The 17,218-nt window shown below is 38.4% G+C and overlaps 1 protein-coding gene across 1 annotated transcript; it reads right to left on the reverse strand.

The window, feature by feature from the left end:
• Positions 1–14,914: 14,914 nt before the first annotated feature.
• Positions 14,915–15,993, reverse strand: LOC123319082 (protein DPCD-like). The gene is made up of 3 exons (XM_044905931.1): positions 15,692–15,993; positions 15,395–15,631; positions 14,915–15,106 (listed from the first exon to the last, which is right to left on the reverse strand). The coding sequence occupies exons 1-3, from the start codon at positions 15,947–15,949 to the stop codon at positions 14,996–14,998; spliced, it is 606 nt and encodes a 201-aa protein (XP_044761866.1). The 5' UTR covers positions 15,950–15,993; the 3' UTR covers positions 14,915–14,995.
• Positions 15,994–17,218: the final 1,225 nt, after the last annotated feature.

Here is a 17,218-nt window from a genome sequence, read left to right on the forward strand (position 1 = left end):
CTAGTATTGCAAGTCAAAACAAGTTTTGTTTCTTATGTTTTCTCTTATCTCACGTTGTCCAACAAAGTATTATAATTATTATTTGGAGAAGTTATATTGGGATTATTGTCTGGGTTTCTGAATAGAAATATTGATTCCGATTTTTCTTCGCGAGAGTTTTCTGCTAAGTTCAATTGACGATTTAGAAATACAATTTCATAATTTTCATACTTCCAAATGAATGCTTTTTTTCATCTGTAGAACTTGTTCCATGAGCTGAAACATATTTATGTCTCTTGAGATTTCAGTATGAGGAATACCTATATCATAACATGGAATTGAAATATTTTAAATAGAAACTTTAAAACTTCCACTTAAACGCTTTAATTATCAAGATGTTAAGCTTCTACCTCACTTCACAAAGTTAGTATATGCTACCTCAACATTATAACCCAGGTTTACTTCAAGAAAGAATCTGTGAAATAATAGGAATTTGTGTCTAGGTACAATGGATCACCAATATCATCGCTCGATTTTTTTACACAATTCATCCGTTTTAAATGAAGTATTTCCAAAGAATGTTTATCTTTCTTTACGAAACTAAATCAGTCAATTCACTTCCGATAATTCCGATAAATATCTTGATTTACTAGAAAAACTCTGTTAGGCCGTATAATCAAAGAGTAACCAGTTGGTTACTCTTTGGTATAATCTCGAAAAGAGTACTGACAAACGTCAAAGTTTGTTTACATCTCGAATTTTATGGATTTGCCGATTGCGTGGTTCCCAATTGGGTATTTCTGTGTTGCCAAGGAAAGCGACACTAGCGCTCTAACAGCGTACGCTTGCAACTCGTGGTCCAAAATTATCTGAATGAGTTGCCACCGCCTGACTATATACCTCAATTTGACATCGATCACAGATAACAGAACATCGATTGTCAGTCCTGCAATTTTCAATCATAGATATCCTTCTGTCAGAAATCCAAGATAAGGAAGAAATAGGCAAAGACGATTCTGTGTCTTATCGAATTATCCCTGGGCCATATCCATTCTCTGACCCAGACCGCGTCCCCAAAAGACTTTTCATCAACTCCGAATGTTTTTTCGCTGTAATAAAACTCACATAATGTTGCCGATCATGCCCTTATCAAGACTTATAAATTTTCGACCGAGATGTAGGTACATGGGAATAAATGTCCCTGCGCGCCAGATTTATTGGAAATATCGGCTGGTAAAAGTCCAAGTTACAGCATTTGTGTAATATTATAGGGAATGATATCCAATCCTCCATATATAATATTTATCGTCCATTTATTCCAAAGTTTTGCACTGAATACATGTTGACTCGTTTTGTAACATTACCTGCACTTGTGCGTGTACTTGATTTAATAACTTGTTTATTGTTGGAGATAACACACAGGCTTTCTGGTGAACAGGCCTGGAAATTTAGGGTTAGGAATTGTCGTCTGGAGGTACTTTACATTGTCTTCAGTTTCGAGGTTATTTTCCAGTGGCGTTCTTCATATTTCAGAGATAAAATTCGTTTTATATTTTGCTATACAGAAGTTCCCCATCTTTAAGGGAATTTTTCGAATGTCGAATGCTTCGACAGGCGTATCTGCCGAAAAATCATCGTAGATCTAAAGGTACATATTCTAAAAGAGCGTCTCTTTAAGTATTGAATTTCGAAATTTCATCGAGCTCAGTGCTACAGTTCAAACTTGAGGAAGTTTTAACTGAACCCAACTTTTTGGGAATTTTTCTATTTAGAGTGGTTTAACTTCCAGGAAAATTATCGTAAATCTAAACGTGACACATACTCTAGGAGCAACTCTTCTAGTAATAATTCTGCGAATTTCATCCATTTCGGCATGATTGTTCGATCTGGAGGAAGTTTTAACTGAACCCAACTTTTTGGGAATTTTTCGAAGGTCATCTTTAGAGTAATTTATCTTCCAGGAAAATTATCGTAGATCTAAACATGATACATACTCTGCAAGAGCAACTCTTCTAGTAATAAATCTGAGAAAAAATTCATCAAAAAGCATGGGCTCAACCGGGATTTGAACCCGGGACCTCTCGCACCCAAAGCGAGAATCATACCCCTAGACCATTGAGCCGAACTGAGAGATTTCTACTTCGAGCCATACTCTAGGTTAGCGTTGAACACTTTCTACTTTCTACTGGCTACCATACTACACTTGAATTCTTCAAAATGTGGGTCGACTATGTTGAGTTTCACAATTCATCGACTTGTTATCGTTCGGCTCAATGGTCTAGGGGTATGATTCTCGCTTTGGGTGCGAGAGGTCCCGGGTTCAAATCCCGGTTGAGCCCATACTTTTTTACAAAATTTCTCCTACTTCCCTGTGGATAAGTCAACAAGTTATCATATAAATAGTATAAAGGTCCGCAAGAAATGATTTCACGAAGATCCAAATCAATTTATGCGCGTTGTATACGTCCGTTATCGTATCAATTCCAGTTTTACCTACGTCCTTATCTGCGGCGCGGAATGCTCATGGAAATTTCACATTGTTCCTCCTGATTAACGAGACGTTCTCCCGTCCCTGTATAAATCTTATCAAATTCGTTTTATTTATGGCCGCAACAACGTCGGCTTGTGTAACGCGTTTCAGATATTCGAGTCAAACTCGGCGAAACACAGCGCGATTAGTTAAACACTTCACTTTTATCTCAATTTATGCGCCTGAATTATTCGATCAATTTCTATGGTGTTTCCGTGTTCTCTGTTCTCAGCCGATGGCCCTCGCATTCTTCGGATAAGGACCAGCCGCGGGACGGATCTTTCAGGCGATTCGGCGCTTATTTCAGATGGAGAACGTGTGAAGTACTTTTTGAAAGCGGCGTTTATCATCTTGAAGACGCCATATCTGTCCATCTCTTGCCAGGAGGATAACTTATCGTGAATATTTAGAACTATCGGGAAGAGTATCTAGTTTACGACATGAATGAAGCCATTAAAATTGTTCCTGGTCAATATTATACAGGGTGGTCTTTGACTCGTACAAATATTTCACCAGTAGATTTTTGACGTCAAGAGAAATACTTTTTTCCTCTAGCATTTTTTCCTATTTGGCCCTAATAAAAAGATATAGCCATTTTTGGTTTTCATAATGAGCTGTGCCACCCCTGGAACAGCAAAATTACCTTCAGAACAACTAGCTAACAGCGGGTTTCATAAAACTTTGATTGCCCGATCAACGATTTGACAGTCAATTGAGGATGATTGAATGGACGTATGAACGTCATTATTTGATGACAGAATGATATTCTGAATGATCATTACTGAATAATCGATTGAAAACAAATGGACGTCTATTCGTCAATCAAGCGTTGATTCCCCGATCAAGCTTTATGAAACCCGGGGTTGATCTGTGACACTGCACTCTGTGAACCTTTCAAACAGAGTTGTATTCAGCCAACGTACCCAATTTTGTAAATTGCACAGTTACTTTTCAATTTTGAACGTCAAATTACTCAAAAATAATATGAAGAATAATTTTATTTTACAAAACTTTCAAATATTCATTTTATAGCGTCCAACATAGTTCCAAGAGTTGGGTTCTTAGAATTTTTGATATTTTTATGGTGCGTAACTGTCATAATGAGAAAACTAGAAGACGTGGGTCATATCTTATGTTCGAAAAAGATTCATTAAAAAGATGAAAAACTATATTCCGAAATTCATTTCATTCGATAAAACTGTTTGTGAGTGAGAACAAAAAATATTTTTTTTTTAAGGTTTTTCAACAGCCTGTATCTTTTGAACGGAGCCGATTCAGAAAAAATGGTTAGGTAAAAAAGTGTTTCTTTCAACCATCAGAATCGACTGTTAAAATATTTGACTCACCAGGTATAATTGGGTTGGTCTACTCTGTATATTTTTCTTCGTTACAGTCCCCCTCCCTCACGCTGTGAAAATTTCGAGTGCTTCTTCCTGAATATTCGGGAAAGAGGAGCTTTGAAAGGAGGACAGGAAAACAGACTGGAGCAGGTTATTTCGAAAGGGATAGAACCAATCCTCATGGTGGGTGATATCTTTTGTTCGAAAAAGATTAATTAAATGAATGAAAAACTATATTCCGAAATTCATTTCATTCCATAAAACCGTTTGATAGATTTAGATAGAACTGAAAATAAATTTTCTTATGCCCCAGCCCTCATATCTTCTTGGCCGTTTCTCAATTGATGTATACAAACAATATTAACGGATTTATCCGAATACGAAACAGGAGTTGTAAATTTTCACTTTAATACCCTTAATTACCGAAAGATGATGCCTCTGTACATGCCCATACCGAAATTTAATCGGTTTTTTTAATTCAGGAGGTTGGATGATTCCAAGATCAAAAGAACCGTCAAGTGTTATCTCACATTCAGGATAATTTTCAGTTAATGAACAGTGTGTGTACTGCGATCACGCAGTACCAGATAACTGTGCAGTAGCGCTGCTTCAAGGGTTAAACATTATTCTTGAAGAATTGCCAACAATCTCAATGCGATGTCCCTGACAGGATTTATATACGGTCACTGTATCATTTTTGTAAAATACTTCTCTCTTATGTTATTTTCATTTTGTGCAGATATGTATTCGCATATTGCATCCGAAATAAGGAGGTTTTGAAGAAAGACATTCTTGCCTGCATCATTTTTGTTGGTTCAAAGTTCGTATACAAATGCAGACCATAAAAAAAATTTAACAATTGAATCTAATAGATACATAACGCCATCTCGGTTCTGAATTCCACGAAAAGTGGATTTAGTTTGATCGTGGCATGCTAGGTGGCGCTCAGAGATTATTTAAGCTTTCAAGCGCGTCCTACATTCAATATATTCCGTCGATTCTGTGCTTTGGAGATGAGGGTCATGTTGCTGTGGTCAGAGCACAAATTGGAAGTGTTCAACGAGCTTATTTTACCGCACCCGCCTCTGAGTGCATCGTAATATTAATTTTGAACGGCGAATCATTATCCTGTCCCAGTTGCGGATGTTTTATTGGGGTATACATTGTTGGATCGCGCCTTTTAATTGTATTTTTTCGAAATCGATAATGATTGATAGCGTAGAAGGCCCATTATACCGCTATGCATTCAATTATGGTGAAGATGAGAGTCGGCATCGAAACGAGCTCAAGATTTATTGAAACTGACATCGATTTCACACGTGAAATATGGGGATTTTTCTCTAAGAGGTGATGATGTATGTGTTTTCACGCCTAGTAAGGAAAGTTAATAGTGGTGTTTCTATGGAATCATCTCAAATGGTAGATAATTGTTTCGATTATACTGCAGCATCTTCAGGTTGTGACAATACGAGGATGTATTGATATCTAGTTATCCTAGACCAGTTTCATGAATAAAAAACCTACCATAGCTACGAAGAGTAACTCATTAGAAGTGTCAGTGTGAAGTTTGAGGTCAAAAAAATAATAACTTGATGAGATCTTAGAATCGAGGTATTATGACACTCCTTAGCAGTCAGCACTTTTTAAAACCACGTGATTCGCTTTTAACATGAACTTGCTTCAGTTACGATAACGCCAAAGGGATATATTCAATTACTTTTTCCTTGGAAACATAAAATCTGATTCAATGGCTTGGTCCTCTTCGAACTCCAGATTTTCCACAAACTATCAATCAATGTGCCAGTTTCCCTATAGTGACTTACAACTCGCCTACATCCAAACATATGCTACCAGCGAGTTCGAGAACTTCCGAATAGATTCATCAATTTTTTCTTCACACGTATTTTCACCTGAACTCTTTCAGATGATCTGTAGATGGTCATATTCCATAGTTGGATCCACGTATCGTGTAGCCAATCAATCAACGCTAGACAAGATCTGGCCCAGCTTTCTTCTGACTCTTTCTTCGATCTATCATCAATAAGCATATTAGTCCGCCATCCTCCAATTAGTTCGACTCTTATCGATATTGTTGCCATGAGAACAACCACAGGAATATCAGGTTGTATTTCATATAATATGTGGTGCGGGCAATATATATAAATTATTCTAGTTTTGGTCCGGCTTCATGTTCAGAATTAATGAACTGGATTATCGGTTCTTTTCCTTCACGACGCTTCGATGTGTATGTAACTTTATGGTCGCCTCATTTGAAATTTGAAGGGTTTAGGTTTTAGTTGTTCTTTCTGCTTCGCCTATCTATTCGGCGCTGATATTTCTTCATCTCCAACGAGCAAAATTGTTTTGAATATGTCTGATCTGTAGCGTCACAGCATTACACAGCTTACCTGACCCACCGCAGACATTACAACAGCTCGCCAATTCTGTGACGGACATTTGGCATAACATTCATGGATAATCTCATTTACACAATGCCGAAAAGAGTCAGCTAGTGATGGTTCCAATCGATGTTAAAAACCTCTAGTTCAAGGTGTTTTCAACCTTTTTCAAGAATCCACCAAGTAAAATCATTATTTTGTTCATTGCTCTACTATATTGTCGCTCTAAAGCATTCTTGCTTAGTGTTAGGTTTACCTAACTTAATGCATCAGTACATATACAAAATCTTTTTTATTAAACTTCATACAAATACGAGGATATATTGAAATTCTTAGCCTACTATAAAACCAAACAAAATTTCAATGTCAAAATATTTTATCACTCAACATATTCTCCTCTTAATTGGATACATTTATTACAGCGAGCCTGCAACGTCTCTAGACCTTTCAAAAAAAATGTTCTTCTTGCTCTGCAAACCAGACCTCCACAGTTTTTATTACCTCCTCGTTGAAAGAAAATTTACGACCTTTTCAACTTTTTTTCAGTTGAGGAAAGAGATGATAGTCGGATGGCGCCAAATCTGGTGAATAAAGGGGGTGTTCTTGTAATTCAAACCTTAAATCACGAATTTTTTGCATGGCAACATGAGATTTGTGTGCAGTGGTGTTGTCCTGTCAAAACAAACCACCTTTGGATCTCTTACCGCGTCTTTCCTCTTTGATTTTTTCCCGTAGAGTGATCAGTAATGTCGAATAGTCATCTCCGGTTATTGTTCTACCCTTATCCAAAAAATCAATCATGATTACACCATGGCAATCCCAAAAAACTGAAGCAAGAACTTTTTCAGCAGATTTTGGTCACGAAATTTCTTAGGTCTTGGAGAACCAGAGTGTCGCCATTCCATCGATTGTTGCTTTGTTTCTGGATCGTAGAAATGTACCCTTGTCTTATCCATAGTAACAATTCGATTTAAGAAGTCTACATCGTCTTCAAATCGAGCACAGATCGAACGCGATGTTTCTACCCTTGCACGTTTTTGATCAACATTCAAACATTTGGGGATCCATTTTGCAGCAATTTTTCTCATGTTCAAATTGACGTGAACTATATGATCAACGCGGTCGTATGAAATATTCAGTGCTTCAGATATCCGTTTCAGCCCAATTCGACGGTCTGATAAAATCATGTCATGAACTGCATCGATATTTTCGTGGACTGACACAGAAACTGGGTTAGTATGAAATAATTCGTTCTCCTTGGACCACACTGTATATTTTTCCTTATAAATAATTCTCCAAAACAATACATCACATTTCCCCTCACAGTGTACTATCCTCCACTCCTAGCGTCTAGATCTACCTGAAGTTTCTCCCACACCAATTACATTTTATCTATTTTCGTTAAACTGCTCAATTTCTCCCGGTAAGATGGGGGACTACCAGATAAATCAGTCGTACATGCCAGTGATGCTGCGATACACTTGCAGCAGATAGCATTACAACAACTGTTCAAACTCTCTAATTGTCCCACGACATCTTGAACTTGGTCATAAAATACCGAACGTATTGTATACGCACCGTCGTTATTTTTTGGGAACACGTTGGTGATGTTGAAATGGGCATGTTTCTGGTTTGGTGTTCAATTGCAATTCCGCTGGATTTCTTCATCTGGAAGTTATTTGTACCGTTCGGGATTTTACCATTTTAGTATCGATCAATTTACGCCATTCTTTTCTGTTCTTATCGGAATTTATTGATTTGTTGAATGAGCTTCGAATTCCTACATTCACGATCATCTGTAGGATTCTGAATCACAGGATTAATGGATCTCGAGGCTAGAACCAGTGGATCAATGCAAGGTACTCGAAATGAATCCAAAAACCTTTAAGGAAAATGCTCGAAAGACGTACGTAAGTTCAAAACAGTGTTAGAGAGAGAACATCAATGCTTTATTGGCAACGCTGTAGCTAGCACGCCACTGATCATCCCGAATATAAGAGGCATGCACTGGCGCTGTGTGGGATCGAACTAACCGATAATATAAATAACAGTAATAAATGGTGAAACATTCCTCCTATATCCGTTAACAAATCGGGGGTAGTGGATATAGTGGTACTTATCAAGCGTTAACAATACATCTACCTATTCTTTACCGTTTGATTTATCATGGAAAACTAGACGCGATCAGGGTAATGTATACGGATCACATTGCCACGGGAAAAATAGAAAACTAGACAATGTAACGATTGGTTATGGTTCGACTTGGTGTACAAACTGTCCTTCTTCGGTTACAGCAAGACATAGCCCTCTATCTAATTTCAGCTTTGTTGTATGGCCCCCTGATATCAATTGGCAGCGTATTCAACAGTCCAGGACCATCAACCATTCCTTTGGTTCACTTCAAGGATGGTCTAGATGCCACTAAGAACCTTTGGAGGTTCAAGCTGACTTGTTGGAAAAAATTCTTGCTAGATCAGATTCAGCTCTTTTACAAGGTCCAGATTTGACCAGATCTTGAGTACTTTTGCCATGTTCACTCAACATACTATGCAGTTCTCGAATTTGGTCCAGAAAAGAGCAGAACTATTAGGTGATTATCCAACTTGAGTGTATAAGTTTTAACATGGTTAATACAAAACCTTATAGCTTCAACCCTTTACGTTCAGTTCCCTAAAGTTTTTCAGCTTCTTTTCTACCTACCTTTGTTCCAGATTATTCTGAGATCAAAGTCACAATCTGAGAACCCTCTGTTAAATCAATATAACTTTCGCTGATAGCCAGAGTGAGAAATTTCTTCACACCGAAACCCCAGAGGCCATTGACGTTAGATCCACCAGACAAATCCTATAAAAGGATGAAGGAATTTCTCTCCGTTCAAAAATAGTTTAATTAGTATTACGGGTGATAAATATTGAACGTTCGGCTATCATTTTTATCTAGATCTCGGTGTGAGAATTCGTGTTTCAGATATCTTATTAGGCACAAATTGGAAATTAATTCTTAACATGGCTTGTAACTCTTCCGAAAGAAGGAGTCTTGGATATTTTCGATCTAATTTATATGATATTGGCGCTCGTCACGTTTTCTGGGATGGCTGATGCTGCCTTGCTCGACCGATATCTCTTTTGGTGTTTCAGACGGTCCTAGAAAATGTTAATGACGGTAGAGACGAAGCTATAGATCTTGGTGATCATTAGGCTACTCTCCATAAGGAAAGATATTACTCAATCCGATTCTTAATTGTGTAGTTGGTCCTGAAAATCTTTCAAATTCGAAGACATTCCTTTCACTCTTAACTCAAGGGTTTCGATTTTATGCTGAAAATCTTTTTTTTTTGGCTTCAAGATGCCTCAGTAACATACAAATTGCAAAGGTGTTGATAAAGGCTTGGTCTTTCCTCCTAATAGTAATACATTTCCACAATCTTCTGCCAAAGGTTCAGCTGGATGGTCTTTTTCTCCTTAATCAGTCTTCAGAAGATGGAGCAAGGTTCTAAGTCCTCCCCATAATGCAGGATCCTTTTTCCTTGCTCGAAAACAATATCACTTCGTGAAGAAACACCCCTTCTGAGACTGAAATGGACTCATTCGCTGCACTTTTTCCGTGAACACCCTGTATACAAGCATGATCAATGGGCGAAGGGTTGAGTGAACATTAATAAATTCCCCAATCGATGATTCCTAATAATATTACCTGTAACCAACAGATAACCAATAAAAGGTCAATCAATTTTCGAATTGTCGTCAACAACCCTTTCATTTCGAGGCCCCACAGACACATTCAGCTGGTAGTCCCTTGACTAATGGCGCAAAATTAGTTATAACCGTGTCATCAGGCGCTGGATCAGGAGTGGCCACTCGGTTTTGTGGTTTCCTCGTTTGAGCATGGCCCTTCTGGTATTTAATTGAATATTTGTTGTGTAATAGATGGTTCCGGTGCTGGTAACCTTTCATCAACGCCTTGGAGTTTTGAGTTGAACAAGAACATAGGCGTATCGTTGGGTATCGGTGAAAACTGTTTTTTGATTTCTTGTTAGCTCAAGACCTCTGGATGGGCTTGATCTGAAGCCCTATTGTTGCTTGGCAGCAGTAGGCATAATTTCCTGTAGCTGAGCAGAGCTGTGATCTTTAGAATTTGTGTATCTGGAACGATCTTGATAAAATTTGTGTGCCTCGGGTGTGGCTTTATTGTTGCAACCTGCACTCAAATCTCATGTTGCCATGCAAACAATTTGTGATTTAGGGTTTGAATTACTAGAACACCACCCTTATTCACCAGATTTGGCTCCATCCGACTATCATCTCTCGTGAACTTTCTTCCAACGAGGAGGTAATAAAAGCTGTGGAGATCTGGTTTGCAGAGCAAGAGGAAACATCTTTTTTGACAGGTCTGGAGACGTTGCAGGTTTGCTGTAATAAATGCATTCAATTAAGTGAAGAATATGTTGAGTAATAAAATATTTTGACATTGAAATTTTGTGTGGTTTTATAGTAGGCTAAGAATTTTTCGATATATCTTCGTAGTATTGTGAGGTGGAGCAGTTTAGAACAAAGAAATTTGGTGAAATGTGGTACCTAAAGCAATACATTTTTAGTTATCAAACAATATAGCATGTGTATGAGTCTTAGCAAAGGTTAGTGCAACGGGGTACCATAAAATTTGGAGTATGATACAAGAGCTTAGGGAAAAACCTCAGTAAAAAAACCCTGTCTCCCCGTGAGAAGTGTAGTGATGACAAATTTGTTTACAGAATAAGCTTTTAATACTGAAGGGCTTCCTTTCCATTGACATAAAAATTTCTTGATCCTCTTTCCATTTCGAAATAATATCTGAAACAAAGAAACAGAGCATAAAACGAAAAAAAAGGCGAATAATAAAGCCTTCATCCAATCTTATTTCAAGACTTGAAGATGACTAAAGGAAAAAATAAATAATCATAGGTACATAACTTCTTTTTCAATTGCACTGGGAGGAATATCATCTCTGCGTCAAAAATCTTCTGCTGATCATGGTGGAGGATCACCCTCGTCGTTAGAAATGCCTTCAGTACTCAAATTAATAATAGCCAAATCTTGCTTTCGACTGGGAGGGCCTTTCGACCAGGTCCAGTCTTCCAAGTGATGATTCTTCTATTCTTCAGTTGTTCGAGGAACGCTACAGGACCCTTATATTGGGGAATCATCTCCCATAGATATACCAGTGGTTATTCAGTAGAAAATTGAAATAACAGGGAAGAAATTCAAAAAACTTCTGACACTTGATCGAGCATTTTTCTACATCTTTCCACTCACTCTGATCTTGGAGAGGTAACAAGGCCTCAAATGGCTAGGTAATTCCCTTCCGAAAGCGCGTCCATCAAATCAGAATTCTCGAGAGTAAAAGCGATCCCATTACGTCCAAACAGCTCAGACTACCATTTCAACACCTGACACGCAGTAATAAGCGAGATGATTGACCGTGATGATCTAGGAATACATGAATAATAATACGGGCATTTTTCAAAGTACACAATTTACATTTTAGCGCAGTCTTCACGTACGTTTAGGCAGCTCGTCTTTAAAGCTGATCGATGGAGGCCAGTCGACAGATCGATCAACATGGAATGAGCGAATCTTGTGGACGTATAATTTAACACTACCACAGGCTGAATGGTCTTTGTCGGCTAGATGGTAGAACTTGATGAGATGTGATCTCGAAGGTTGGCCACGACACCTATTCGATTCAAATCCCTCGATGTTGTTGGTCCGTATTTTTCTGCGTCGGTCTCATTTAGTGGTTGTCACTTATACGAGGATATATTGAAACATTCTTAGCCTACTATAGAACAAAAACAAATTTCAATGTCAAAATATTTTATTACTCAAAATATTCTCCTCTTAATTGGATACATTTATTACAGCGAACCTGCAACGTCTCTAGACCTTTCAAAAAAAATGTTTCTCCTTGCTCTGCAAACCAGACCTCCACAGCTTTCATCACCTTCTCCTTGGAAGAAAATTTACGGCCTTTTAAACTTTTTTTCAGTTGAGGAAAGAGATGATAGTCGGATGGAGACAAATCTGGTGAATAAGGGGGGTGTTCTAGTAATTCAAACCCTAAATAACGAATTTTTTGCATGGCAACATGAGATTTGTGTGCAGGGGCGTTGTCCTGCAAAGACAAAACACCTATTGGTAGCTTTCTGCGTCTTTTCTCTTTAATTTTTTCCCGTACAGTGGTCAGTAATGTCGAATAGTAATCTCCCGTTATTGTTCTACCCTTATCCAAAAAATCAATCATGATTACTCCATGGCAATCCCAAAAAACTGAAGCAAGAACTTTTCCAGCAGATTTATCGGACACGAAACTTCTTAGATCTTGGAGAACCAGACCGTCGCCATGCCATCGATTGTAACTTAGTTTCTGGATCGTAGAAATGTAACCAAGTCTCATCCATAGTAACAATTCGGTTTAAGAAGTCTACATAGAGCACAGATCGAACGCGATGCTTCTACCCTTGCACGCTTTTGGTCAACATTCAAACATTTGGGGATCCATGTTGCAGCAATTTTTCTTATGTCCAAATTGACGTGAACTATATGATGAACGCGTTCGTATGAAATATTCAGTGCTTCAGATATCCGTTTTAGCCCAATTCGACGGTCTGACAAAATCATGTCATGAACTGCATCGATATTTTCGGGGACTGACACAGAAACTGGCCTTCCCGATCGGTCATCATCTTCAATGGAAAATTCACCTCTTTTGCATCTTGCAGTCCAATTTTTCACGGTCGCATACGAAGGACATTGATCACCAAGGGTATTAAGCATATCTTTGTAAATCTGCTCACCTCTTAACCCTTATAAATACAGGTACTTCATGATGACTCGATACTCCAATTTTTCAATTTTCACTATTTCGGTGGACATCTCCTTTCTTTTAATTTATTGCCTTACTCTGGTTTACTTTTTCGACCTCAAACTTCACACGGACACTTCTTATGAGTTATTGTTCGTTGCTATGGTAACGCAATATTCTTTTTATGCATGGAACTGGTCTAGGTTAACTAGATATCAATTCATCCTCTCATTTAGGTAATTTTGTTTCTCCAGGGGTGGCACAGCTGATTATATAAACCTTCAATGGCTTAACCTTTTTATCAGGGCCGAATCGGCATAAATGGTAGGAGAAAAAAGTGTTACTTGTGATCTCAAAAATCTACTGTTGAAAAATTTGTACGACTCAAAGACTCACCCTGTATATGTATATGAATATTTAATCCCAACCCTGTATAATGAATAATTCCTCATTGAATGAGGTGGCAACCTTCTCCCATTAATCGATAACGATATTCGTGTCCCCTCTCGAATTTCTCGAAAGATTCCTCAAGTCTGGTTAACGTCGAGACTAATAAGCAGTTATAGAAACATTAGCACCTCGTTTCGATTCCGAGTGCTCGGTCGAGACGCGTACAGGGCCTTGAGGATGATTAGAGGCTGCCCCACAACATTCTGGTCCTCATAAACTTCCATCCTTTCACATACCATAGGTCCGGAGGACCATCAATAAAATCGAAGCATCCAATTCACACTTGCATATAACTACGCGTCGCTTTTAATGCGTCCAACATGAATTATTTACGGCCAGATCGATCCGCGAGCTCCAAATTACAGACATCGGGGCCTATCAGCATAAATTTCGACCCGATTTGGTCGGTCATTAGTCGGATGATGTGGATAAAAAGTGACCACCCGGTATAATAAAGCATGCGAATTGAATGCGAGAAGCCTGTGATTTATTTACTTTTCACTTTTGGTATATCGGAACCAGCACCGGTGATGGTCCAATTAAAGAAGGTGACTGTGAACATGAAGAATTTGAACCTGGTTCCTATTGGAGGTGTTCCACATGGTCCTTTTTTCGGAGACTTGGAACATGACAGCCACTGAAATTTCGAACTTTCCTAGACGGTTGTCACATTTTCTATGGAATTCTGTCATCTGATGATCAGTGTTTTCTCGGACCAAATCATGTATTTTTGTGGTTCTATCTTTGATTCTCTTCAAACTGGGCTTTGTTTTGGTATCCTGAGACTCTTTGAAATGCAGGTACTCTATGATGGCTCGATACTCCAATTTTTCGATTTTCACAATTTCGATGGACATCTTCTTCCTTTTAATTTATTGCGTAATTCTGGTTCACGTTTTCGACGTCAAACTTCACACTGACACTTCTAATGAGTTATTGTTCGTTGCTATGGTAACGCAATATTTTTTTAATGCATAGAACTGGTCTATGCTGACGAGATATCAATACATCTTCGTACATAGAAAGATCACTGACAGTAATGCCATAAAACCCTAGATGGCGATCAGCTAGTGAAACTTGTGGATGTAAACATTGACTACGATGCTAAGTAAATAGGAAGCTTGGGAGAGACAACTTACCTTCTGAATGCTCCAAAGAAATACCATTGAATGGTATACATAGATCGAAAACCACAATTTCTTCTTGTTCATCGTTTATTTTGAACCCATGTGTAAATTTGTTGTGGTATTTTAATTATCATATGAAGGGATTGATTAAAATCATGTCTTGGTTATGTACAATATCAAAGTTTGAAAATCAACCCAGATCTCAATAAAGGACGTAGGTATTGATCATGAAAGAATCAAAGGTTGAATAGTTCACCACTTTATTCCCAATTTAACTGAAAATGTACAACGGATCCTCTCAATTTCATCTCATATAACCCCTCAAATTTTTCAGCTCTGCTTGCAGCTGTTGGGATCAAACTTCTGTGGTTTGGCATCGACGTTTTTCACTATTTCAAAAAGGGACTTCTCAAAGTCTAACAACGCTTTTGGCTTCTTATACTGAAAAAAGACTCCATGAAATTACAGATAGGTACTTGTGTTTAACCCTCTAATACCCAAGTCCGCCTTGAGACTGGTTGCATATAAGTGCATACAAAATTATTCTGCCCATGTCCGCCTTCAGTATAGGTTCATTTTGTGAGAACAGGTGTTAATGTAAATCAGTTAACTATTTGCGAGAAAAAGATGTAGATTACATAAGCTAATTTGAAACTATACGGAAATAATTATAAAAAAGGAAAAAAAAACTTGGGCATTAGAGGGTTAATAATTCAAGAAAATCCTTACTGTAATGATGAGAGTGTTGCACTTATGAACAAATGAAACGTTATCTTGCTTTGGTCTTAAGCCAATTCGTTGTAGTTCAGGAACAGTCAAAGTTTTGAAATATTTCTTATTGCTCGTCCTCACAACTATAGTTTCTTTCTCATCGTCACAAATAACTGAATAAGTGTTAATGGGGTATGGTAGATTCCTTATCCTCCATTCCAAGTTGTTTTTCGTGTTCCTTCTACTGACGATTGGCTAGAAATTCGAAACTAAAATCACACCAAAGAATTCGGTTGAAATTCCAATATCTCAAACCTGGGATGAATTTTCTCTGATTGACAGTCTGTTCAAATCTTCAATGTTCGGTTCTGGGTCCCCCAATTCTATGTCCCACTCTTTCTGCTTTCCTATTTGATCTTTGACCTTCCACGCTCGTCTGGTGATCATGTTGGTTTGGAGATCGTACTCTTCAACCAGTTCTCTCCCATCCTTGAACTCGTATAGGACTTTTTTAAGTGTGTGGTCGACGATAGATGATTTTTTCGCCTCTTGAAGTTCTTCCAACCACCCCATTCTGTTTTCGATGCAGAAATGAAAGGTGTCAGGAATGACGGGTATTGTTTGATCGATAGAGATATGTTTCTATGGAGAGGTTGCCAATGAACAAGTACGGAAAAGCTTGCAAACATTGTAAATATCGACAAAACATTCATTCATTCATTTATTGCTGTATCCCGTTACCGAGAATGAATCTAAAAAAAGGCTCTGAAACAAAACTATCGGTGGTATCAAACTTATAACTTCTTAGGGCTACTTGAAACTGTGTGCCCTCCTGTGACTGAAGAGACCCAACCGTGACCTACAGATCCTTCCACACTCCGGGCATGGATAGTCACCAACCAGATCTGGCCGCCGCTGTATTCTTCTCGAGTCTCTATTATAATTGTGAAGCAAGAACTTCCACTCTAATCTGTCTAAAGCTACTTGTTCCCAGATATGATTGATATTAAATGATTTCAGGGATTGATGCGGTATACCCTTAAACTGCTTATACTGGCCTCCTGGTTTCCGAGCTCCCTCTGTGAATTCGCCATACAGAGCTGTTCTGGGGAGTCTATCTTGTCCATCTAAGTCAGGCCCTCGTTACTTGAGTCTCAATTGTTATACAACTCGTATGCTGCAAGACTTCTGCATTTGAAACTTTGTGGAACCATCTGATGTGCATTTTTTGTCTTAAATGACGTTGTTGTGTTTGTTCAAGCTGTTTAATATGTCGCCTGTAGGGCGTCCAGCTTTCGCTTCCTTGAAGAAGTGTTGGGAGGACCACTGCTTTGTAAACAGCTGCCTTGGTCTTCAGATTGGGGTCGTGATTTTGAAACACTCTGTCCTTAAGCTTCCAGAATGCCCGTGATGCCGAATTGATACGGTTGTATTTTCGTGTCCAGGTTAACCCCAGTATTTATGGAGCTTCCCAAGTATTTGGACTGCTCGACCTGTTCTAGAGTTTCATCCTCCAGGCTGATATCTGTTTGAAGGCTTTCTAGCTGAGTTGAGCAAGATTTTGGTTTTGTCGATATTGACTCTAAGGCCTAAAGCTTCATATATATGTTTATAGGTGTCCAACATTATCTGTAGATCCTCTGAGCTACTAGCAGTGCGCAGTCGTCCGCATATTGAAGTTCCGTGATAAACTTTGTACGGGTTTTTGCTCTGAGGCGCTTCAGGTTGAACAGACCTCCATCAAATCTGAATTTTATCTCAACACCTTTTACAGGCATACTTATGTCAGCAATTATCGAGACAGCTATGGCGAAAATATTGAACAGTAAAGGCGCTAACACG

This window comes from Coccinella septempunctata, chromosome 8, assembly GCF_907165205.1.
Source record: "Coccinella septempunctata chromosome 8, icCocSept1.1, whole genome shotgun sequence".
In the NCBI taxonomy this organism is placed as follows: domain Eukaryota; kingdom Metazoa; phylum Arthropoda; class Insecta; order Coleoptera; family Coccinellidae; genus Coccinella; species Coccinella septempunctata.

Excerpts from the sequence above, each read along its gene's own strand:
- LOC123319082 (XM_044905931.1), bottom strand. The coding sequence starts at position 15,949 with ATGGGGTGGTTGGAAGAACTTCAAGAGGCGAAAAAATCATCTATCGTC. Across the intron at positions 15,632-15,691 it reads TCAGAGAAAATTCATCCCAG|CCAATCGTCAGTAGAAGGAA; the intron begins GTTTGAGATATT and ends TCGAATTTCTAG. Across the intron at positions 15,107-15,394 it reads GCAACACTCTCATCATTACA|TATAAGAAGCCAAAAGCGTT; the intron begins GTAAGGATTTTC and ends GTCTTTTTTCAG.